The 25099-nt window shown below is 43.6% G+C and overlaps 1 protein-coding gene across 7 annotated transcripts in view; it reads left to right on the top strand.

The window, feature by feature from the left end:
- The window catches only part of RYR1 (ryanodine receptor 1), a 211666-nt gene that overhangs the window by 92203 nt on the left and 94364 nt on the right, over window positions 1-25099 (top strand). For all 7 annotated transcript variants that reach the window (XM_088477043.1, XM_088477047.1, XM_088477044.1 and 4 more), the window contains exons 19-31: window positions 5834-6026; window positions 6119-6335; window positions 6522-6626; window positions 7342-7445; window positions 9527-9610; window positions 9765-9924; window positions 17790-17937; window positions 20140-20348; window positions 21892-22066; window positions 22456-22664; window positions 22770-23128; window positions 23225-23354; window positions 24772-24932. In XM_088477043.1, coding sequence (XP_088333169.1) covers window positions 5834-6026; window positions 6119-6335; window positions 6522-6626; window positions 7342-7445; window positions 9527-9610; window positions 9765-9924; window positions 17790-17937; window positions 20140-20348; window positions 21892-22066; window positions 22456-22664; window positions 22770-23128; window positions 23225-23354; window positions 24772-24932 — 2254 coding nt within the window. The remainder of the gene's footprint in view (window positions 1-5833; window positions 6027-6118; window positions 6336-6521; window positions 6627-7341; window positions 7446-9526; window positions 9611-9764; window positions 9925-17789; window positions 17938-20139; window positions 20349-21891; window positions 22067-22455; window positions 22665-22769; window positions 23129-23224; window positions 23355-24771; window positions 24933-25099) is intronic.

Here is a 25099-nt window from a genome sequence, read left to right as displayed (position 1 = left end):
CCCTTCCGTGTTTTGGGTTCTGGGTTTTGTGTTTTGGATCTGTATTTTTTTGAAAAAAAGCATAAAAACAGCTAAAATCACAGATTTTGTAGGTTTTTCTGCTCCTATGCTATTATTAACCTCAATAACCTTAATTTCCACTCATTTCCAGTCTATTCTGAACACCTCACACCTCACAATAGTGTTTTTATGTCCAAAAGGTTGCACCGAGGTAGCTGGATGACTATGCTAAGCGACACGAGTGGGCGGCACAAACACGTGACCCATCTAGGAGTGACACTGCAGTGGCAGACAGGATGGCAGTTAGAAAAACTAGGCCCCAAACTGTACATAATGCAAAGAAAAAAAGAGGTGCAAGATGGAATTGTCCTTGGGCCCTCCCACCCACCCTTATGTTGTATAAACAGGACATGCACACTTTAACAAATCAATCATTTCAGCGCCAGGGTCTGCCACACAACTGTGGCTGAAATGATTGGTTCGTTTGGGCCCCCACAAAACAAGCTGGCAATTAATGTGTCCCTGCACAAACTGGCTCTACGGAGGCAAGATGTCATCCTCATCCTCCTCATCCACCGATTCCTCACCCTCTTCAGTGTGTACATCCTCATCCTCACAAAGTATTAACTCGTCCCCACTTGAATCCACCACCACAGGTCCCTCTGTACGTTCTGGAGGCTGGTCTCCCTGGAAGAGCTGATAATTCATTTTGATGAACATCATCTTCTCCACATTCTGTGGAAGCAACCTCCTACGCCTTTCGCTGACAAGGTTCCCGGCTGCACTAAACACTCTTTCGGAGTACACACTGGAGGGGGGGCAACTCAGGTAAAATAGAGCCAGTTTGTACAGGGGCCTCCAAATTGCCTCTTTTTCCTGCCAGTACAGGTATGGACTGTCTGACATGCCTACTTGGATGCTGTCACCGATGTAATCCTCCACCATTCTGTCAATGGTGACAGTATCATATGCAGTGACAGTAGACATGTCAGAAATTGTTGCCAGGTCCTTCAGTCCGGACCAGATGTCCAAACTTGGTCCTGCCTGCCCTGCATCACCGCCAGCGGGTTGCTTAGGATACCTAAGTTTTTTCCTGGCAGCCCCAGTTGCGGGAGAAAATGAAGAAGGAGCCGTTGACGTGTCACGTTCCGCTTCAGCTGACAGTGTGTTCACCAGCAGGTCTTTGCACCTCTGCAGGCTTGTGTCGGCCGGAAAGAGAGACACCACATAGGCTTTAAACCTAGGATCGAGCACGGTGGCCAAAATGTAGTGGTCTGATTTCAACAGATTGACCACCCTGGAATCCTGGCAAAGCGAATGAAGGGCTTCATCCACAAGTCCCACATGCCGAGCGGAATCGCTCCGTCTTAGCTCCTCCTTCACTTTCTCCAGCTGCTTCTGCAAAAGCCTGATGAGGGGAATGACCTGACTCAAGCTGGCAGTGTCTGAACTGACTTCACGTGTGGCAAGTTCGAAGGGCTGAAGAACCTTGCACAACACGGAAATCATTCTCCACTGCGCTTGAGTCAGGTGCATACCCCCTCCTTTGCCTATGTCATAGGTGGATGTATAGGCTTGTATGGCCTTTTGCTGCTCCTCCATCCTCTGAAGCATATAGAGGGTTGAGTTCCACCGCGTCACAACCTCTTGCTTCAGGTGATGGTGGGGCAGGTTCAAGAGTGTTTGCTGGCGCTCCAGTCTTCGGCACGCAGTCGCTGAATGGCGAAAGTGGCCAGAAATTTTTCGGGCCACCCAAAGCGTCTCCTGCACGCCCCTGTCGCTTTTCAGAAAATTCTGCACCACCAAGTTTATTGTGTGAGCAAAACATGGGACGTGCTGGAATTTGCCCAGATGTAATGCCCGCACAATATTGGTGGCGTTGTCAGATATCACAAATCCCCAGGAGAGTCTAAGTGGGGTAAGCCACTGGGCGATGATTTCCCTCAGTTTCTCTAAGAGGTTGTCGGCGGTGTGCCTCTTACTGAAACCGGTGATACACAGCGTAGCCTGCCTTGTAACGAGCTGGCGTTTCTGAGATGCTGCTACTGGTGACGCTGCTGCTGTTGCTGCGTAAGGTGATACATCTACCCAGTGGGCTGTCACAGTCATATAGTCCTTAGTCTGCCCTGTTCCACTTGTCCACATGTCCGTGGTTAAGTGGACATTGTGTACAACGGCATTTTTCAGGACACTGAGGACACTTTTTCTGACGTTTCTGTACAGTCTCGGTATCGCCTGCCTAGTGAAGTGGAATCTAGACGGGATTTGGAACCGGGGACACACTACCTCCATCAATTGTCTAAATCCCACTGCACTAATGGCGGATACCGGACGCACGTCTAACACCAACATAGCAGTCAAGGCCTCAGTTATACGTTTTGCTTCAGGATGACTGCTGTCGTACTTCATCCTCCTCGCTAAGGACTGTTGGAGGGTCAATTGTTTAGTAAAAGTAGTGGTGTTCCTACTTCCTCTCTGGGATGATGAACGACTCCCAGCAGCAGCAACAGCAGCAGCGGCAGCAGTAGGCGTAGCAATGCAGGATCCTCCAGAGGAATCCCGGATAGGAGAGTCAGTCATGCCAGTGACATGGCCTGCAGGACTACTTCCGATCCTGACTAAGGAGGAAATTGACGAGGAGGGAGTTGACGGTGTGGTTTGCAGGCGCTTGGATACAACAGGACAACGGGATTTAGGTGTCCCTGGACTGCTTACAGTCTTAGCCAAAGTTTCTGAACTTGACAGTAACTTTTTATGAACGCGCTGCAGGTGCCGTATAAGGGAGGATGTTCCTAGGTGGTTGACGTCCCTACCCCTACTTATTTCACCTTTACATATGGTACATATGGCAAGACAGTTGTTGTCCGGATTTGGATAGAAATATTGCCAGACCAAAGAGGTGGAATGTTTGGTCTTCTGCCCAGGCATGACCGTGATGGGCTTTTTCATCCCACGGACAACAACTGTCTCCCCCGGAGCCTGATTTAAACAAACTACATCACCATCAGAATCCTCCTCGCCAACTTCCTCCTCAGCGCCAGCTACACCAGTATCCTCATCCTGTTGTACTTCAACAGTGACATCTTCAATTTGCATATCAGCAAGTGGACTGTGGGTGCTCCTTTCAGCACTTGCAGGGGGCGTGCAAATGGTGGAAAGAGCCACCTCTTCCCGTCCAGTGCTGGGAAGGTCAGGCATCGCAACCACCACCACACTTGGACTCTCCTTGGGGATTTGTGATATCTTCTTAGAAAGCACAGTTCTTCGCTGTGCTTTTGCCAGCTTAACTCTTTTGATTTTTTTAGTGGGAGGAGGGCTTCCATCGTCATGTGAAGCTGAACCACTAGTCATGAACATACTAGGGATCGACCTTAGCCGTTCCTTGCCACTCCGTGTCGTAAATGGCATATTGGCAAGTTTACGTTTCTCTTCAGCTGATTTAAATGTCTTTTTCAAGGTCATTTTCCTGAACTTTGCCATTTGGGATTGTATGTGCCCTCTACTATGACATTGGGCATCGGCCTTGGCAGACGACGTTGATGGCATGTTATCGTCTATGTCATGACTAGTGGCAGCAGCTTCAGCACTAGGAGGAAGTGGTTCTTGATCTTTCTCTATTTTATTTTTATCGGAGAAAGTTTGGTCCTCCATTTATGTTATATCGATTTGATATATACGTGCGGCTAAACCCAGAAAATAATTTTTTTTTTGGTTTGGACTGGAGTGTACTTTGGGGGTTACAGCACCCTTTAACGGTCAAGCCAGCCGGCCCTTTACTTATGACACAGGCGCACGCTTGGCACTACTTTGTTGATGCACGTGCGGCTACTGCGCACACAATTCACAAACACAGAAAATAATTTTTTTTTAGGTTTGGACTGGAGTGTACTTTCGGGGGTTACAGCACCCTTAACGGTCAAGCCAGCCGGCCCTTTACTTATGACACAGGCGCACGCTTGGCACTACTTTGTTGATGCACGTGCGGCTACTGCGCACACAATTCACAAACACAGAAAATAATTTTTTTTTTGGTTTGGACTGGAGTGTACTTTCGGGGGTTACAGCACCCTTAACGGTCAAGCCAGCCGGCCCTTTACTTATGACACAGGCGCACGCTTGGCACTACTTTGTTGATGCACGTGCGGCTACTGCGCACACAATTCACAAACACAGAAAATAATTTTTTTTTAGGTTTGGACTGGAGTGTACTTTCGGGGGTTACAGCACCCTTAACGGTCAAGCCAGCCGGCCCTTTACTTATGACACAGGCGCACGCTTGGCACTACTTTGTTGATGCACGTGCGGCTACTGCGCACACAATTCACAAACACAGAAAATAATTTTTTTTTGGTTTGGACTGGAGTGTACTTTCGGGGGTTACAGCACCCTTTAACGGTCAAGCCAGCCGGCCCTTTACTTATGACACAGGCGCACGCTTGGCACTACTTTGTTGATGCACGTGCGGCTACTGCGCACACAATTCACAAACACAGAAAATAATTTTTTTTTGGTTTGGACTGGAGTGTACTTTCGGGGGTTACAGCACCCTTTAACGGTCAAGCCAGCCGGCCCTTTACTTATGACACAGGCGCACGCTTGGCACTACTTTGTTGATGCACGTGCGGCTACTGCGCACACAATTCACAAACACAGAAAATAATTTTTTTTTAGGTTTGGACTGGAGTGTACTTTCGGGGGTTACAGCACCCTTAACGGTCAAGCCAGCCGGCCCTTTACTTATGACACAGGCGCACGCTTGGCACTACTTTGTTGATGCACGTGCGGCTACTGCGCACACAATTCACAAACACAGAAAATAATTTTTTTTTAGGTTTGGACTGGAGTGTACTTTCGGGGGTTACAGCACCCTTAACGGTCAAGCCAGCCGGCCCTTTACTTATGACACAGGCGCACGCTTGGCACTACTTTGTTGATGCACGTGCGGCTACTGCGCACACAATTCACAAACACAGAAAATAATTTTTTTTTGGTTTGGACTGGAGTGTACTTTCGGGGGTTACAGCACCCTTTAACGGTCAAGCCAGCCGGCCCTTTACTTATGACACAGGCGCACGCTTGGCACTACTTTTTTTGATGCACGTGCGGCTACTGCGCACACAATTCACAAACACAGAAAATATATTATTTTTTTAGCACTTGGGGGGAGCACCCCTGATGGACAGAGCACCCCCTGGACAACACTACAGCACCCCTTTAGGACTGGGACACTGCACAGGACTTTGGAGTGGACACAGCCCCTATGGAGAACTGACTGCACAACACAGTCCAGCCAGCCCCTATGGACTTTGAAGTAGTGGACACAGCCCCTATTAACAACAGCAGCACAGCACAACACAGCCAGCCCCTATGGACTTTGAAGTAGTGGACAACAGCAGCACTACACTACACTACACTACACAGCACTAACTCCCACCCTCCCTCTTCACTGTCCACAGCCGAGTGAGAAAATGGCGCCGACGCGGGTACCTTATATAGGATCCAAAACCCGCGAGACTCGGAAGGCGGGATGATGACGTTTTGCCTCGATTTCAGATCCGAGTCAGGCGGGAAAAGTCGAGCCTGACTCGGATCGGACTCGGATCGGGGGGGCTCGGGGGGGTTCGGATTTCAGAAATCCGAACCCGCTCACCCCTAGTTTAAATATTAACATTTAGTTGACTGGAGACAGAAAAGTGATTACAAAGGGTACAGTATAACATTGTCCAATGACTGCTCTGAGCTGATTGAAATTTAGATTCAACAATGATTTTGACTGAAGCTGCAAGAAACGGCCACATACAGAAGATTGCATTAATTTATTTTCTTTTGGCAGGTCGGGTGTGCAGGCCTGTGGCCTCACACAACCAGCATTTACTAACAGCTGATGATGTTGTCAGTTGCTGCCTGGACTTGACTGTGCCAAGCATTTCATTCCGTTTCAATGGCCACCCCGTGCAGGGCATGTTTGAGAACTTTAATTTGGATGGGCTCTTTTTCCCAGTTGCTAGCTTCTCTGCCGGAATTAAGTGAGTTCAGTATTTGTAAGTAAGTTACAGCTAATAGACGCTAAACAATTTGTGTAATATGGTTTTTATTTGTGTGTGTATCCACTCTGCAGGATTCGTTTTCTTCTGGGAGGTCGTCATGGTGATTTCAAGTTCCTCCCGCCTCCTGGCTATGCTCCCGTCTATGAAGCCCTCCTGCCTCGGGACCGAATGCGCGTGGAGCCCATCAAAGAATACAAACATGACTTTGAGGACATCCGTAACCTGCTAGGGCCCACCAAATCCCTGTCCCACACCTCCTTTGTCCCTTGCCCTGTGGATACTGTGCAGGTAGAGGCATTACAGAGGCTGAGAATATAAACTGCTCATACTTGATAGTGAATTCTATTTCTTATCGGAGGAAAATTAAGCAGCATCATCTCTCCCAGTTATACAGTTACTGAACCCTGTATTTGACTCTTGTTCTTATTAGGGGCAAATGTTCTCCTGTAATCTGTCTCATTTCTCTGTGTACAGATTGTCCTCCCTCCTCACCTGGAACGGATCCGTGAAAAGTTAGCTGAGAACATACATGAACTTTGGGCTCTTACCAGAATCGAACAAGGGTGGACTTATGGGCCGGTAAGTAGTACATCATACAGTATCCGGCTGCTTTCCTGAAACCACATGGACGGTATGTAGTCATTATGTCGACATTACAGGGTTAGGGTTAGGCTGCGGTTAGGTTTAGGGCTCTAACAGTAAAATAACAATATGTCGACATGCCGGCTGTCGACACATGCCATGTCGGCATTACTACCATGTCGACATACCACGTGTTGGCATAAGGTCCTTATCTACATTCTAAATGTCAAAATTTGGTACGACACCCCAAATGGACTCCACATGTTCACTCCGTGTCTGCAGCCTCAGTCACTACATCAGAAAGGAGTCAGGACTTGGAGCTTAATCAGGAGTTATTTAAATGTTCTGACACTGCAGCTGTCTAATGAAAAGGGAATCGTGCTAGCTTTCCCAACTGAAGATAATGGCTGTGTACAGACTGCATAAGTGTCAACCAATATTGAAGTCTCATGTATTCATGTGAATAGCTGAGACTCCACTTTTGGTTGACACTTGCGCAGTCTATACACACCCATTAGCCTCAGTCACTATCCCCTAATGAAATGGGACTGAATTAGCAGAAATCAGCCCACACAATATCTATGAAGGTGACGGGAACACTCTAAAACCGTATTACTTTTATTCCTGACATACCTCTTTGTTTACTTTGCCTTTCTTTTGTACTATCGCACTTGCTGTAACCTCTCTCATACGTCATGTCTTCCTCCACCAGATCCGGGATGATAACAAGAGACTACACCCATGTCTCCTTGACTTCCACAGTCTTCCCGAGCCAGAGAGAAACTACAACCTGCTCATGTCTGGAGAAACCTTGAAGTAAGCCCTTGCCCACGGCACAGAAGAACAGTAGTTGTGGGTTTAAGGGGGCTTTTCCCCTTCATGGAACATTTCATGGTTTTTGCAGGGTTCTCCTACATCCTTTACTAAATACAGGGCTCTGTCATTCTTCACCTTTTTTTAATTTTTTTTCCGCCATGTCAATTACATGATCCAGACACTGTGGATACAATTACCTCAAATGAACAGAGCGTAGCATATCCAAGTACAGGAAAAGCCAGACATATAATGTATTTAGTCTAAGTTGCAGCATCACATGTACAAATCACCAATAATGTAAAGTTGCCTGAGGGTGGATCGCTCCTTGGAGGAGTGCGAAGTTGCCTAGAACAGAAAGGATATGGTGAAGGCCTCCTTTCTCTTCAATGCCCTCCCACCGTCATCATCTGAAAATCTTACCTACCGTATATCTGTAAAGAATCCAAAATATGCTATTAGGCTTTTACTCTGATCTTATGTATTATTATTATTACTATTATGATTATTATCATCATTTATATGGTAGACTACAGCTGAGTGCAACAAGCAAAATACAGGAACAAGCAAGGACATAAGCAATCATAAGCATAAATGCCACAATAGCAAGAAGACGTAATACTGTGAGTAAGGTATAGTGTAGGACAAACAAACTGTTGAATAGAACATGAAATAGGCATGACATAAGCAACTGCAGGCGGGCAAGGTAGTAACAGGCAAGAAAACGGGAGGCTAGATGACCATGCTTGTAAGAGCTTAAAACTTTATGGGGTAAGATGAGTCTGAGACCAAGGGGGGTACATGTAGTTATAAAGTGGGCAGAGGCAGGCTGTGCCAGCGAAAGTAAAATTTAGTTGGAAACTGTTACGTTTTGATGAAAGGGTGGGTTTTTAAGGAACATTGTAGGCTGGTGGACAGTCTGACTTGGCACAGAAGTATATTCTATAAATGGTGAAGGGCATGGGAAAGGTCTTGGAGGCAGGAGTAGCATGGGGCTATCATTTGGGATGTTGATTCAACCGTCATTGGCAGTGGAGAGGTTGGGATGGAGGTTGGGGTTCGGAGATCTAGCAGGGAATGAGTTGCATAGGGCTTTAGGGATGTTGCGTTGCCCACAGTGATAGAGATGAGGGCGCTCAGAGACTCTAGAAAGAGGGAACATAATGACTGCTCAGATTTAGACACGTGTTAGGAGACTATGAGGAGAAAGCAGAGAAACACAAAATAAAATGAGGTAGAGGGAGAGGCCAGGGGAGGAGAGGTACATTTGGGTGTCATCAGCAAAGAGTTGGAACTAAAGACAATTAAGGAAGGAGCTGTTCAGTGTGATGAGCAGGTGACCTGGGATAGAACCTTGTGGCTTCCCAATAGGTGGAAAGTGATCCTTGCCCCTTGATTTACAAGGCAGAACCCTATCACCAGCGAAAAACAGCCGTTTTCACCAGCTTTAGGAATTTTTGGGGTATATTTACTAAAGTCCTGGTTTTTTAGAAGTGGAGATGTTGCCTATAGCAACCAATCAGATTCTACTTATCATTTATCTAGCACCTTCTAGAGAAGATAATAGCTAGAATCTGATTGGTTTCTATGGGAAACATCTCCACTTCTAAAGACCAACACTTTAGTAAATATACCCCTTTGTCTTTTGAAAAATGTGCCCCTACACCCAGAAACACAGCTAACAACATTTGTGAGTCTTGTGTTGGTAACTAAAGTGTGTACCTGTTAAGCCATAATCACAGCTTAGCCACATGCTCCGTCAGATCACTTATTCTTTCACTATGGTGATATCTAAAATGATATTTGTGAATAAAACAAGATATTTCTATTAGGATAATACTGTTAACGCTGTTATTTGTGCATGTGGTCTAATGAGTCATTTATCTTTCATCTCTTCTTTTATGCTGGTCTATTGGATGATAGTGAATGATCTCGCTAAAAATGTTGATAGTAAAGTCTTATGTACATGTCTGTTATAATCAAATAAACAATCAAATATTAAACCATAATAATCACTTTAATCATGTTGGAGATCATGGCTGTTATAAGTGTTTAAAGTAAGCTGTCGTCTGTCTCCCGCACAGGACCCTGCTAGCCTTGGGGTGCCATGTGGGCATGGCTGATGAAAAGGCCGAGGAAAATTTGAAGAAGATAAAGCTCCCTAAGACGTAGGTGCCTGGGTGGTCGTCATTGTGTCAGGGGAACGACATATCATATTCCCAATGGGAGAGAGTAATGGAATAAGGAATTAACAAGCCCCTATGAACTACACTTAAGCAAAAAACAAATACTTTCCTAATGTTTTTCATTCCCCTTATACAGATACATGATGTCCAATGGGTACAAGCCTGCCCCCCTCGATCTGTCCCATGTCAAGCTGACACCAGCGCAGAACACTTTAGTGGACAAACTGGCAGAGAATGGGCACAACGTGTGGGCTAGAGACAGAGTGCAACAAGGATGGACCTATAGCATAATACAGGTATTGCCGGAATAAGCTCACATTATTAATGACCCTGGGCTTTTTTGCTTTGCTCCCCCATTCCTTCACCCTCATGCCCACCCCCCATCACAAATGTCTAAATTAGGGCAGTGTGCCAGGGAAAAAGACTCCTGAAGACAGTCACAAATCCACTTCCTCTGTTTGTGTGTATATATATATATATATATATATATATATGTGTGAGAGAGAGCGAGTGCCTAATAGTGTAGTAATTTAGAATATTACTCATGCAGGGCTAATTAGAGATATTTGTACCAGATAAATGCTGTTTAAATAGCGTATCAGGAGAGGTCTTGCTTCCCATATGGTTAATAACTCAGGGTGGTGTTTCAGCAGCCTCTGCTCCACTTAATGTCAGCATATAACCTCAGTGAACATAAAGAGTTTCCATAGTGCAGTATATATGTGTGTAAAATACAAATACTTATTTATTGCACAAAAACAAACAGGAAACAATGTACAAAAGAAAAAACTAGGTTTTTAGCTTATCTGCGATAACCTGGTGACAAGGTTTGTGGGTAGTCTGTAGTTCCAATGGAATGATTCAGATAAAGTCTCAGGGCCTGATTCAGAGACGGACGCTCTGACCAGAGCGCTCGCTCTGAATCAGGGCCCTCCTCCATTAAAATGGAGCATCCTCCTGGACGCTCGTATAGCTGTGGGTCACCACCCACATCATATACGAGCGTCCAAAAAGATGGTCGCGATGGTCAAGACCATCGCGACCATCGGACTTGCGACGGAGACCCTGTGGTAGGGTCTCCCTGCCACAAGCCCTGGAGTGATTTTGGGAATGCCTCCGTCTGGCAGGCACGCCCCCGGCACGCCCACCAAAGGGGACGTGATGTCAATCAACATCGACAGCACGCCCCCTTTGGTGCGAGACCCGGAGCGACAGCCGGGTCTCGCGCATGCGCACGACGGAGCTCCCTCCGTCGTGCGCATGCGCAGTGGGGAACATCAACCCACTTGCGAGCGTACTGCCGCTTGCGAGTGGGTCTTAATGACCCCCTCATTCAGGAGGGTAGGATGAGGTGATGAGAACCCAACGCGTTTTGCCACTGAATGGCCTCCTTAGGGGTAGTCTACGGTATTCTGAAGAGCTGAACTGCCACCCACAGAAGAGAGTGGGAAGTTGTGACTATCGATTTAAGACTGTATTATTCACTGTGCTTCAATCAAGTTTGGCCACCGTATCGACTTAAAGTTTTGGCGCCTATACTCTAATTGACTCTGCATATATATATACAGTATATATATAGGCAAGATATTAAGTCTCACCATATATACAACATGACTATATGCTGCTGCCATTACCACTATAAGGGAACAGTATTAGCTGCCACTGAGGAATCATAATGCATACATACCGTAGATGAAAATGCAGTGTACAATGTGCTACAGAATGCAACTAACTGGTGACAGTGGGAATGGTGTCTTTACCGGTGCTAAAATAGTGCTGCAGAACAAGGGGAACTCACATCCCTTATGAATGGACAACAAAATGTCCGCTATACACTTACATTATTTATTATGGTACTGTATAAGAACAAGAAGCAAAACAAAAGCAAAATAAACTGTTTTTAGGGGGCACTCTTATTTATCATTTTAAAACACAATTTTTATTAGATGTGCGTTAAAAATACTATGTTGTTATCTCTCTGGTGAAGGATAGATACACCGAGAGGCCCTATCAGTATTATCCTTATTATTCAACAAAAACATATGCAGTCAGTATAACAAGATATATAGAGCTTGATTCTCCAATATTATTCAGTATATGGGCGAGAATATCTCTATGATAGCACCGATGCTTAAAGTGCAAGTGCTATGTCAAAATTATTTTTAGGCATGTACAGTATATCAAACTAGATTATTAATACATAGAATGTTGTCCCAGGTAACCAAGTTATTCTGTAGATTGTTTTTGGTACATATATCAAACAATCATCTTATAGTATAACATATGTTGCCACAAGTAACCAGGTAAAAAATAATAATAATAGAAAAATAATAATAAAGAACAATAGAAAGGAACCTGAGCGTGGTCAGTTGCTGAGCAGTCAGTAGATCAAATGATATAATACCAGTATAAATGATCTAATAATCCTAATTTCATGGGATATGTACATCAACTGTATATATCATAGTAAATCAACAGTAAAGATATTGTCATCAAAGATTTAATAGCATATCAAAAAAAGTTGAAAAAGTATTTGACTGCATTTCTTGGCCATTCATGTTTAGGGTTCTCAGATCGATGGGTTTTGGAGGGAGATTTTATAATGGTGTCAACGCCCTTTATTCTAATCCCACGGCCTCGGTGTTGGCCAATGGGGTCATCTCACCCGCCTTTAATATCTCTAATGGCACAAGACAGGGTTGCCCCCTGTCACCGCTGATTTTTGCACTAGTTATTGAGCCATTAACAGCTAAGATCTGGGCCAACGCTGATATCATAGGTGTCAAGATAAACATGGTATCACACAAAATTGCATTATGTGCAGATGACATTCTCTTGACTATAACTGATCCGATCTTTTCACTCCCTTATCTTTTCAAAAAGATCGAAGAATATGGCAGCCACTCGGGTCATAAAATCAATACACAAAAAACAGAAGTTCTGGATTTTTATATACCTAGAGAATCTAAAATCACATTGGACCATAGTTATCTTTTTCAGTGGAATCGCCGACAAATTGAATATTTGGGAATCAATTTGACCAGAAATCATCATCAATTATTTCAGGCTAACTACCCTAAACTTTTAGCACAATTTAAAATGGACATTGATAATTGGAGTGGCTGCTATATCTCATGGATTGGTCGGATCAACACTGTCGAGATTAATTTATTACCCAGATTTATGTACTTATTTCAAACATTACCAGTGAGGATCCCTTCTTATGGTACAAATATTTACATCATATCACTTTGCAGTTTATATGGGCCAAAAAACACCCCAGAGTTAGACGCAACATATTGCAAAAACGCACCTCTAGAGGTGGCCTAGGTCTTCCAAACTTTAAACTTTATTCTATGGCGGTTAGACTCGCTCAGTGTATCCTATAGAGCCAACCAAAATCTGACAGAACATGGGTTATGATCGAAGGGGATTTATTACATTTCAACTCGCCCTCCACTCTTCTATTGCTTCCCCGCCTAACAAGACCTAAAGCTGTCTCAGTCCATCCAGTCATTTCACTCTCCTTATAAAAGAAAAATATAGGGGATAAAATTTGCGCAGTGAACAAATGGAGTGCAGCTTACTTCCTCATAGAAAAAAGATTATACACCATAATCAGCGAAACTAGAAACCAAAAAATTATCTATGAGACTGATAGCGCTCCCACTTGATAGATGTATAGTGTGTTGTACCACACAGTATATAACACCTTGGAATCACACAAGAGGTATCTCAATAAAAAGGTGTATTTATTTCATGGACTTCAAATATAAAAATGGAATAAAAATAGAATAAAAAACAATTACATATAATGTGCAAAATGAAGCAATAAGAGTCCTCCTGGTAGGTTACCGTTTTGGGTGGGTGGTGTGAGAACATGATGGAGATAGTCCTGATGAATTAGGCTAGTATTTCTTCACACCACGAGATATTAAGCCAAAATTTGAAGTTCTCTGGAATTCTCCAAAATCCTTTCCCAGGAGGTATGACAAAAGCACAGCAGGCACAGCGCGTTTCGGATCGTCCTGATCCTTTATCAAGTGCAAGATATAATGGCATCTTCATCCCCGCTATTTAAAGGGATAAAATGGAAATTATGCGCTTCCTGCTTCCTGTCTATTCTCCCGCGGTTTGCGTTCCACCGCGAAACCGGAAGCCGGAAGTGATCATCGTTTTGCGTTCCATTCGCCGGAAGTGAGCACGCCTGGCTCACCATTTTACAAACTTTTCCCCGTCTCTGTATATTGAAAATGAGCTAGATGCGCTCACTTCCGGTGAATGCCATGCAAAATGATGACCACTTCCGGTTTCCAGCTCCGCTGTAGAATGTAAAATGGTGAGCCAGGCGTGCTCACTTCCGGCGAATGGAATGCAAAACGATGATCACTTCCGGCTTCCGGTTTCGCGGTGGAACGCAAACCGCGGGAGAATAGACAGGAAGCAGGAAGCGCATAATTTCCGTTTTATCCCTTTAAATAGCGGGGATGAAGATGCCATTATATCTTGCACTTGATAAAGGATCAGGACGATCCGAAACGCGTTGTGCCTGCTGTGCTTTTGTCATACCTCCTGGGAAAGGATTTTGGAGAATTCCAGAGAACTTCAAATTTTGGCTTAATATCTGGTGGTGTGAAGAAATACTAGCCTAATTCATCAGGACTATCTCCATCGTGTTCTCACACCACCCACCCAAAACAGTAACCTACCAGGAGGACTCTTATTGCTTCATTTTGCACATTATATGTAATTGTTTTTTATTCTATTTTTATTCCATTTTTATATTTGAAGTCCATGAAATAAATACACCTTTCTATTGAGATACCTCTTGTGTGATTCCAAGGTGTTATATACTGTGTGGTACAACACACTATACATCTATCAAGTGGGAGCGCTATCAGTCTCATAGATATTTTTTTGGTTTCTAATTTCACTCTCCTTAGCAATGTTGGACCTGGCTAACCGAAGATTTCACATTGCTCCGCAGCTGAGTCCTATAGTTCCACTATTTAATAAGTCTGATGTTCAACCAGGCTCTCATCCCATTTTTTTTTAAACTTGGCAAGCTGGGGGGATCAAAGTTTTAAACTATATCACATGTGATCCAATATTCCCCTCGTTTGCGGATATACAAAACAAATTCGCTATTACACACAAGCATTTCTTTCAATATTTGGAGTTGAGACATTTTCACTTATCCATGAAACATCGACTTACCAGTAGACCACTTACCATTTATGAATCTTTGACTCTTAGTGATACTAGCACAAAAGGTCTTATATATACTTTATACTTAGAACTTTCCAATTCTGAATCTGATTTGAAAGATCCACATGAACGGTCCTGGGAGGTGGATCTAGGTGAAACATTAGATAATGAAGATTGGGCTGAAACTGCAGCTAATGTAGCATCCAGCTCCAGTTGTGTACGCATAAAAGAGAATGCATATAAGCTTTTTTATAGATGGTATTACGTCCCATCAAGATTGCACAAAATGCATCCAAACACTTCCAATATATGTTGGAGTTGTGGTGCTGACATTGGAACTTTGTTACACACCTGGTGGAGCTGTTCAAAACTTGTCTCTTTCTGGAGCGAGATTGGATCTCTCCTTCACACAGTGCTTGGTTTAAATATTCCTCTCTCACCTAAATATTTTGTATTGCTCTTAAATATTCCAGATGCCACTCATCACCAACATAAACTTATCAGCCATGTTATTTTGGCAGCTACATGTAGGCTAGCAGCGGCTTGGAAAAAAACTGAGGTCCCTACATTAGGAGAGATTATAGCTAAAGTATGGCATATACACTCCTTGGAATACATGACAAGTATTCTACGTAACTCTTCTAAAAGTTTTAATAAGGTATGGGATCCTTTCTCATTTTCAGATGCCTCCGGCATTTCTTTGATGCCTGACTATGCATGTACAATTCACGATAACTCCATCCAATCTATATAAATATCCATATCAGATTCTTCGGTATACCTATAATTATATATTAATCTAGTTGGGTCTTCCCTTTATCTTTTTTTTTTTCTTTCTCTCCCTCACTTTTTACCCTACTTTCTTATCTCTGTGGATTGCACCTCCACGCCACTCTTTTATTTTTATTATCATCATCATCTTTTGTTTTTTACTGATATAAAAGTAAAATTGTAGATGATTTATTATTGTGTAACAACAAGTATTTATTTTTGAAATTGTACTATATTTATTGTGAATTATTTTTCTTGTTACTATGTTTATTACGGACCTCTGCGTAGGTTCTACTGTTTACTGTTATTCGTCTACCGAATAAAATAGTTAAAAAATAATTAAAATATATATATATATATATATATATCATATCAAAAACATACAGAACAAACAAAAAATACAGAAAAAATATAATGAGATTCCATATAATAAGGACATCAGGGTGGCGGTGGGAGTAGAACCTAACAGCAGGAGCGTTTCTTACCTTCCTTAGATCTGCCCTACCGACTACTCTCTCACCTCTTGTTCACTGGAAATTTTCCAGACAAGAAGGAAGTAGAGGTAGCCGGACTGTCAGGCTCAGACTACTGTATTCTTTTATACCCATATAATATGACTGAGAGGTACTAGTTTCTTTTGAGCCAATGAATTGTTACTGCTATTGTTGCTGCTTTAACATTATGTGGAAAAAGCAGCCAATACCTGAAAACCTGGCATGCGATTAAGTTCCAAATTTTACAGAACTTAGTCAACCATTTATGTTATGTTATTTTTGCTATATCAATGCAAGTTCTTCTGCTCTAAGTGATTATCTGCCGCTATGTCTTCTTAATGGTATAAAAGTGTTGATGAGAATATTGCTGCTGAACTATTATTAATGGTAAAAAACCTGTTGAATCCTGAAAACTTGTCAGGATATTATAAATCCTAGTTACATGAAATCAAACCAGCACGAATGCTATAATATCTTATCCATATGACAACAGGAAAACAGATGTGGCAACTTCTTATATGGAATCTCATTATATTTTTCTATATGTTTTGTTTGTTCTGTATGTTTTTGATATGCTATTAAATCTTTAATGACAATATCTTTACTGTTGATTTACTATGATATATACAGTTGATGTACATATCCCATGAAATTAGGATTATTAGATCATTTATACTGGTATTATATCATTTGAACTACTGACTGCTCAGCAACTGACCACGCTCAGGTTCCTTTCTATTGTTCTTTATTATTATTTTTCTATTATTATTATTTTTTACCTGGTTACTTGTGGCAACATATGTTATACTATAAGATGATTGTTTGATATATGTACCAAAAACAATCTACAGAATAACTTGGTTACCTGGGACAACATACTATGTATTAACAATTTATTTTATGATATACATGCCTAAAATTAATTTTGACATTGCACTTTAAGCATTCGTGCTATCATAGAGATATTCTCGCCCATATACTGAATAATATTGGAAAATCAAGCTCTATATACTGTATCTTGTTATACTAACTGTATATATTTTTGTTGAATAATAAGGATAATACTGATAGGGCCTCTCGGTGTATCTATCCTTCACCAGAGAGATAACAACATAGTATTTTTAACGCATATCTAATAAAAATTACGTTTTAAAATTATAAATAAGAGTGCCCCCTAAAAAGAGTTTTTTTTGCTTTGTGATTCTTTTGTCCCGCCTATCCAGTTTAGGTACAAGCCCTAGGGAGAACCACCAACATACTATATATTTTTTTTGGATATTATCCAAATAAATATTCCCACTATTGTTGATATACAATGTTTGTAATAGTCCTATTTACTACATGTTAAGTCTTGTGCAGGATCACTCGTTCTTTTTGTTACTGTATAACAACAGCAAGGACACACACATGAAAAAAATGTAGAAAATAAATGTCAGTTTATTAATGAGAATAGTGAAAACGCTGTTTTTGAACAAATGCTATATAAATTAAAATGGATGTAAAATCTATAGAAATTGCTTTATCAAAATCAATGCCTCTATACTAGTGATTGTATATACAGAATGAAAAGTTTCCCATATGGAGCTAGGTTATCACCATTTGTCAATATATAATTATAAAGTAGCAGTAATGCTATTAGATAATACAGTCCAGAGGCAGAATAAGCAGCTTCATTTATCTCCTCTTAGGACATCAAGAACAAGCGTAACCCTCGCTTAGTGCCATACAGTCTGCTGGATGAGAAGACCAAGAAGACCAATAGAGACAGCCTGTGTGAGGCCGTACGCACTCTCATGGGATACGGATTCAACATAGAGCCCCCTGACCAGGAGACCAGTGAGTACCACAGGAGAGTGTGACAAATGCTGCAGTGTGCTTTCAGGGAGTACCACAGGACAGTGTGACAAACGCTGCAGTGTGCTTTCAGGGAGTACCACAGGAGAGGGTAACAAATGCTGCAGTGTGCTTTCAGGGAGTACCACGGGAGAGTGTAACAAATGCTGTAGTGTGCTTTCAGGGAGTACCACAGGAGAGTGTAACAAACGCTGCAGTGTGCTTTCAGGGAGTACCACAGGAGAGTGTAACAAACGCTTCAGTGTTCTTTATTCGAGTACCACGAGAGAGTGTGACAAATGCTGCAGTGTGCTTTAAGGGAGTACCACAGGAGAAGGTAACAAACGCTGCAGTGTTTTTTCAGGGAGTACCACGAGAGAGTGTAACAAGTGCTGCAGTGTGCTTTCAGGGAGTACCACAGGAGAGTGTAACAAACGCTGCAGTGTGCTTTCAGGGAGCACCACGGTAGAGTGTAACAAATGCTGCAATGTGCTTTCAGGGAGTACCACAGGAGAGTGTAACAAACGCTGCATTGTGCTTTCAGGGAGTACCACAGGAGAGGGTAACAAACGCTGCAGTGTGCTTTCAGGGAGTACCACAGGAGAGTGTGACAAACGCTGCAGTGTTTTTTCAGGGAGTACCACGAGAGAGTGTAACAAGTGCTGCAGTGTGCTTTCAGGGAGTACCACAGGAGAGTGTAACAAACGCTGCAGTGTGCTTTCAGGGAGCACCACGGTAGAGTGTAACAAATGCTGCAATGTGCTTTCAGGGAGTACCACAGGAGAGTGTAACAAACGCTGCATTGTGCTTTCAGGGAGTACCACAGGAGAGGGTAACAAACGCTGCAGTGTGCTTTCAGGGAGTACCACAGGAGAGTGTGACAAACGCTGCAGTGTGCTTTCAGGGAGTACCACAGGAGAGTGTAACAAATGCTGCAGTGTGCTTTCAGGGAGTACCACAGGAGAGTGTAACAAATGCTGCAGTGTGCTTTCAGGGAGTACCACAGGAGAGGGTAACAAATGCTGCAGTGTGCTTTCAGGGAGTACCACAGGAGAGTGTGACAAACGCTGCAGTGTGCTTTCAGGGAGTACCACAGGAGAGTGTAACAAATGCTGCAGTGTGCTTTCAGGGAGTACCACAGGAGAGTGTAACAAATGCTGAGGTGTGCTTTCAGGGAGTACCACAGGAGAGGGTAACAAATGCTGCAGTGTGCTTTCAGGGAGTACCACAGGAGAGTGTGACAAACGTTGCAGTGTGCTTTCAGGGAGTACCATAGGAGAGTGTAACAAATGCTGCCGTGTGCTTTCAGCGATTGATGCGATACCCAGGAAGTTCCTAGTCTCTCCCTGGACCTGGTGCCACTATTACCTCCTCAGATTTATTAGGGAGGCAAACTCGGCTTTATCTTAATGTTGTTGGTCCTAAAAAAAAATGGATCAATTTGATTTAAAACTAGTTCATTTAGTATAAGTAACATGATCTGTGAAAAGTGTTTTCTTTCGGGGAGAGGGGGAACATGGGGCACACTTGGATGACTGACCTACAATAAAGCAATTATGAATTGGAACCTAGGGGAGAAAGAATGGGGAGGGGGTGGACAGAGAAGAGACTGCTTGGATTTAGGGGGGACAGAGATGAATGAAAGAAAGATGGTGGAGTGGGAATGAGACAAGAGAGAGATGTGAGGAGGAGGGACATGAATGAGAGACAGATAGGGGGAGGCCAGAGATGTGAGAGAGACAGATGGAAGGAGGGGACAGGTGGGACAGAGATGAGAGAGTGACGGGAGGGGGACAGAGATAAGAGAGATGGCGGAGGGGCAGAGATGAGAGATGGAGGGAGGGGGAACATAGATAAGAGAGAGAAATGGGGAGGGGGACAGATATATGAGAGAGAAATGGGGAGGGGGACAGAGACGAGAGTCAGAAAGACACAGATAGGGGGGACCAGAGGGAAAGAGATGAGAGAGAGACACACACAGATGGGGGGACAACGCTGGGCATGATAGCTAGCGACCCTGTGAATAATAAGTCCAAAATGCTAGTATCTCTTAATTCTGTAGCTTCTGTATGGAGTGTCATGTGACAAGAGAGCACAGCACCTGTGGCATTTGCAGAGGAAGAATGGGGATGTCTCAGCAGGTCTACTTACTCTAGCAATCCTAATATGTACTGTAAATAAATTAATGATCTCTTTCTCCTGTAGCCGCTCTGGGAGGGACCACAAAACCTCGAGCTGAAAGAATGCGCATCTTCCGGGCTGAGAAGTCATACGCAGTAAATTCTGGGAAGTGGTATTTTGAATTTGAGGCGGTCACCACTGGGGAGATGAGAGTGGGATGGGCTCGGCCTGAGGTGCGACCAGATGTGGAGCTGGGAGCAGATGAGCTGGCCTATGTGTTTAATGGTTGCAGGGTGAGTACTGACAATGTGCATGCATTACATACGGTAATAGACGTATAATACTAAAATGGCTTAAATCAGTTTTAAAAGGTACCTGTTACCTTTGTGGAGGCTTCAAATGTGTGGGCCAAAGCAATATTCAGCCTATTAGTTCACTAGGAACAAGTGACATCACTGAGAGGTGTGATGATGTCACTTTTTTTGTGACAATTGGCTCAATCCACTATGTATAAACATCAACAACACTATACAGGGTGACAGAGTTATTTATTCATTCACATCACTCAATTGGGCACTTTGGACCTAGAAGGCAGCATGTGAAAATAATATCTTGGAAATGTCTTATTGACCTACATCCAAGTTTCCCAAACTTATTCAGCAGGGAGCGCTAACAGCGCATGGTTTCCATTTTTCCTTGTTGGTGCACAGTGTCAGGTGGGGAGTTTGACTGGGGCTGTACACCTGTCAAACCATAATGCAGGTGTCCTATGGCGAGCTCAAGGAGGACAGAAACCTCCCGTGGAGCAGAAGGGCACATTTTAAAAGATCCACAGGTGGAGCTAATTATTTAACTTGTGATTCTGTGAGGAGACCTGGAAAACATGCACTGTTAGTGCTCCCCGAGGAATGAGTTTGGGAAACACTGACCTAGATTATTAAAAATTACAGGGGTCCAGGGTCAACACAATGATGATACTCCAGACTGGGGGTTGAAGGCAGCCTTGGTGCTCCATAGTCACAGTGGAGAAGTGTAAGATTCTTTCCACAAGAGCAGGAACTAATTGAGGTTTACGTAATGTCAAAACAACAAATAGTATAGAGAGACATTGGACTTCATTCAGACCCGGTTGCAAGCGCTGAGCACTCGCAGCCGGGTCGATGTTTAGGCCCTGTGCACGCGCAGCGGCCGCACTGCGCGTGCACAAGCCCCGGAGCGAGAGAGAAATTCTCTCGCTCCGGTGCTCACTGCAAAAGGGGTGGCTGTCGATGTTGATCGACAGCTCTACCCGTTTTGTAGGCGTGGCGGGGGGGTGGTTTCAGAAACGGAGGCGTTCCTTAAGGAACGCCTGCCGTTTTGTGGGCAGACGCACTGACATCAGCAGGGATGTCAGTGGGGAGCTTCCTGCTCGATCAGAGCAGGAAGCTCCCTGGGGCTTGCGGTTGCCGAGACCCAACCTTAGGGTCTCGTCGCAAGCCCCGATAGTCGCGATGCTCTTGACCATCGCGACCATCAACCTGGTCGGTCGCTAAAGCTGTGGGTGGTAACCCACATCTTAGCTAGCGACCAGGAGGCCGCACTTGAAAAGTCAAGCGGCCGCCCTCATTCAGAGCGAGCGCTCGCTTCTTGCGACCGCCTCGGAATGAGGGCCATTGACCCTAATTCAGGGGTGGGTGTAATTATTTATGACTGGGGTTAGGTCAGAGTAGGTGTATCAGAACAAATAGTAGTCCCTTTATGGGTGTTGTACATGCATGTCCATTCTATGTGGGGTGATGTATGGGACTTATTACATTATTTGCTTGCACATGATATATTTGTTTATCTGACCCACAGGGCCAGCGCTGGCACATCGGCAGTGAACCATTTGGGCGTAACTGGCTGCCTGGAGATGTGGTTGGGTGTATGATTGATCTGACGGAGAATAACATCATGTTTACTCTGAATGGGGAGATGCTGATCAGCGATTCTGGTTCCGATCTAGCTTTCAAGGATATAGAAATTGGGGATGGTGAGTGTGACACCTGTATGCATTACACTGCATTGGGAGGTGCAGACTCCACGTCTTATAGCTGCGCTCATCCTGTGTCACCCTGGAAGGGATAGATTGCATGTCTCAGGGTTCCCTTCTATCTGTGTCACTGAAATGGGACGTATTGATTCCACGTCGCATAGCTCCCTCCTGTGTGTGTCTATGTGCCAACCTAATACCCTGTAGCGGGAGACACAGATTCCATATATAGTTTAAAACGTTATCCTGCAACACTCACAATAGGCTCTTTTTGTATATACACGGTGCTGCAGAACCCTTGTGGCGCCATATAAATAAAATATAATAATTATAATATACCACTGCCATCCCCCTGTGTTCGGTATCTCACTCACCAATCTCTCTTTTAGGGTTTATCCCAGTTTGCAGTCTCGGAATGTCCCAGGTTGGCAGGCTGAACCTTGGCCAGGATGTTGGCAGCCTCCGCTTCTTTACAATCTGTGGCCTACAGGAAGGGTTCGAGCCCTTTGCTATCAACATGAAGAGAGATATTACCACCTGGTTTAGCAAGAGTCTTCCCCAATTTGTGCCTGTGCCCCAGGATCACAGTCACATTGAGGTAAGAAGGTCATACTATTGCCAGGTAAAATGAAGTTCCAGCAAACACTTTATTGAACTGGGCACTTACCGCGGTCATTTCTGTTTTCCAAACTGTACTATTCAGGTTGGGCGAATCGATGGCACTGTGGACAACCCACCTTGTCTCAAAGTGACGCACAAGACCTTCGGGTCTCAGAACAGCAACAGCGACATGCTTTTCTTCAGACTCAGCATGCCCGTGGAATTCTATGAGACGTTTAAGTGTATGGCAGGGGCAACTCCTCTCACCCGTACTTTTACCATACCTGAAGAAGATGTCCTAGATGTGGACATGGACTCCGAATTTGAGCTCCTAAAGAAGTCTGCCTCCCGCAAAGAAGCCGAAGCAACCAATGAGAAGGAAGCAGCTAAGGAACCACCCAAGGAACTGGTCAAGCCAGAGAATGAGAAGGATGCAGCTTCCGAAAAGACCAAGAAGAGAGGGTGAGCTATGGCTGTCAATGGCCCATGTTGCTTAGCCAATAGGAAAATTCCTGTCTCTGATCCCTTTGTTTCATTGTAACATCCTGTACTTCCCAGGTTCCTCTTCAAGGCCAAGAAGCCAGCATTTATCTCACCACCTCCTGTGGTACCAACCATGCCTCGCCTGATGAAGGACGTAGTGCCCGATGACCGAGATGATCCTGAGATCATTATGAACACTACCACGGTATATTGTCTCATTATTAGAGTTCTATGTTCACATCACACATGGAGGTTACCCATTCATTTGTCTGTAAATTTTCATAAATATATAGTGCACAATGAGGCATGTTTGCCAAAGGAATTTTACAGGAAATACTCAGAAAATGAGAGATTTCCCGCAAAATGTATCACTGGGATGTATCAACAAGAAGAGGAGTCCCCTCATTTTTGTTTGCAAAAGCAGCCAGGCTTTACATTGAATGTTAGTGCCACTTTCAATTTTCAGCCTAGAAGTGGCGGCTTACAACATCCGTGCTTTGTACATAGCTGCTCGTCCATGAATGTGATTATTGGTACATTCCAACTATACTTAATTTCTCATTGCCACGACATGTGGCGATAAGAAATTATAATTATGGGGGCCAATTAAGGTTAAATATGCCCCTATATGTGAGGAATTGACATGGTCATTGCACAAATAAAAACATGTCAAGTTGATTGTTATGGATGAAAAATTGAAAGATGACACAGATAAACATTTTGAAATCTGGAAGTGGAAAGTACAGGGTTGAAAATTGCTACCTTTTGTGAATGTGTTTTGTTAGTCCTGGGAATTATTAATTAATTAATTAATAATAATAATCTAATCAGTATTTGTTTATTTTTTATTTTTTTAAAAACCTGTACTAACAGTACTGTCTACTAAGTTCATATTTGTCAAATAAAATACATATTTTTTTTTTTAAATAGGAACTTGTCCCCATCACTGACACTAAGTGGAGGGAGTCTCTGTGTGGTCTGAAGTATTGTTTATTAGAATATAGTATATTAATGAATTAGGAACCTAGTGGGATCACTGTGGCACGTTGGGGTACATGCCATCAAATGGCGCATCGGTTTTGTGTAAGATGATGGCTACAGCTTATCTACTGAAGACGGGAGCTGGACACTGAGCTTTTATATTAGAGTTTTCAGTTTTGTGGTAGAGATGTACTAAGCTTTGGAGAGGGATAAAGGGGGTTATTCATGAAAGCTTGGAGAGAGATCAAATTGTGAGAGATAAAGTACCAACCAATCAGCTCCTAACTGTCACTTTACAGGCTGTTTGAAAAATGATAGCTAGGAGCTGATTGGTTGGTACTTTATCTCTCTGCGTTTAAGTGTTTCGATGTGTAGATAATATCGCATACATTAGTATTTCAACGACCGGGCAAATATGTCTATAATGTTCTATAATCTAAGGGGGGGAAATGCAATGAATTGTGATGTGACAGCGGACATCACTGCAATCTTTGCCTATGGATATTACTGTTTAATACGGGTAGCCAATCTCCGCTCATCTTCCTGCGCACCTTTGCAGGAACTTTGCGGACATCGTTCTGAATTTGACTTGTGTCCAATGTCTCGTGGTGATTTCTTTTATTTCCCTGGCTCACCTTCAGTATTACTACTCTGTGAGGATATTTGCTGGGCAGGAGCCCACTGGAGTTTGGGTTGGATGGGTGACCCCTGACTATCACCTCTACGATATGAACTTTGACCTGAACAAAGTCCGCACGGCCACCATCACAATGGGGGATGACAAAGGCAACATATTTAACAGGTGAGCAGAGAGGAGGGCAGGTAAGACAAGAGAGTGTGAGAAGATTATAGATATACCTTTTATATAATGTCAGCATGTCCCCCTCTCCCCCTCCCAGCAGCTGTCAACCCCTCACTGAAAAGTATGTGGGTCTCTTCTTGACCCCCTCATCTTGGGGAGTTGGGTAA

The sequence above is a fragment of the Taudactylus pleione genome, unplaced genomic scaffold (assembly GCF_031769625.1).
Source record: "Taudactylus pleione unplaced genomic scaffold, aTauple2 ptg000199l, whole genome shotgun sequence".
Taxonomy (NCBI): Eukaryota; Metazoa; Chordata; class Amphibia; order Anura; family Myobatrachidae; genus Taudactylus; species Taudactylus pleione.
Note: the sequence above shows the minus strand (reverse complement) of the source record. Positions and strands in the feature narration are given on the sequence as shown.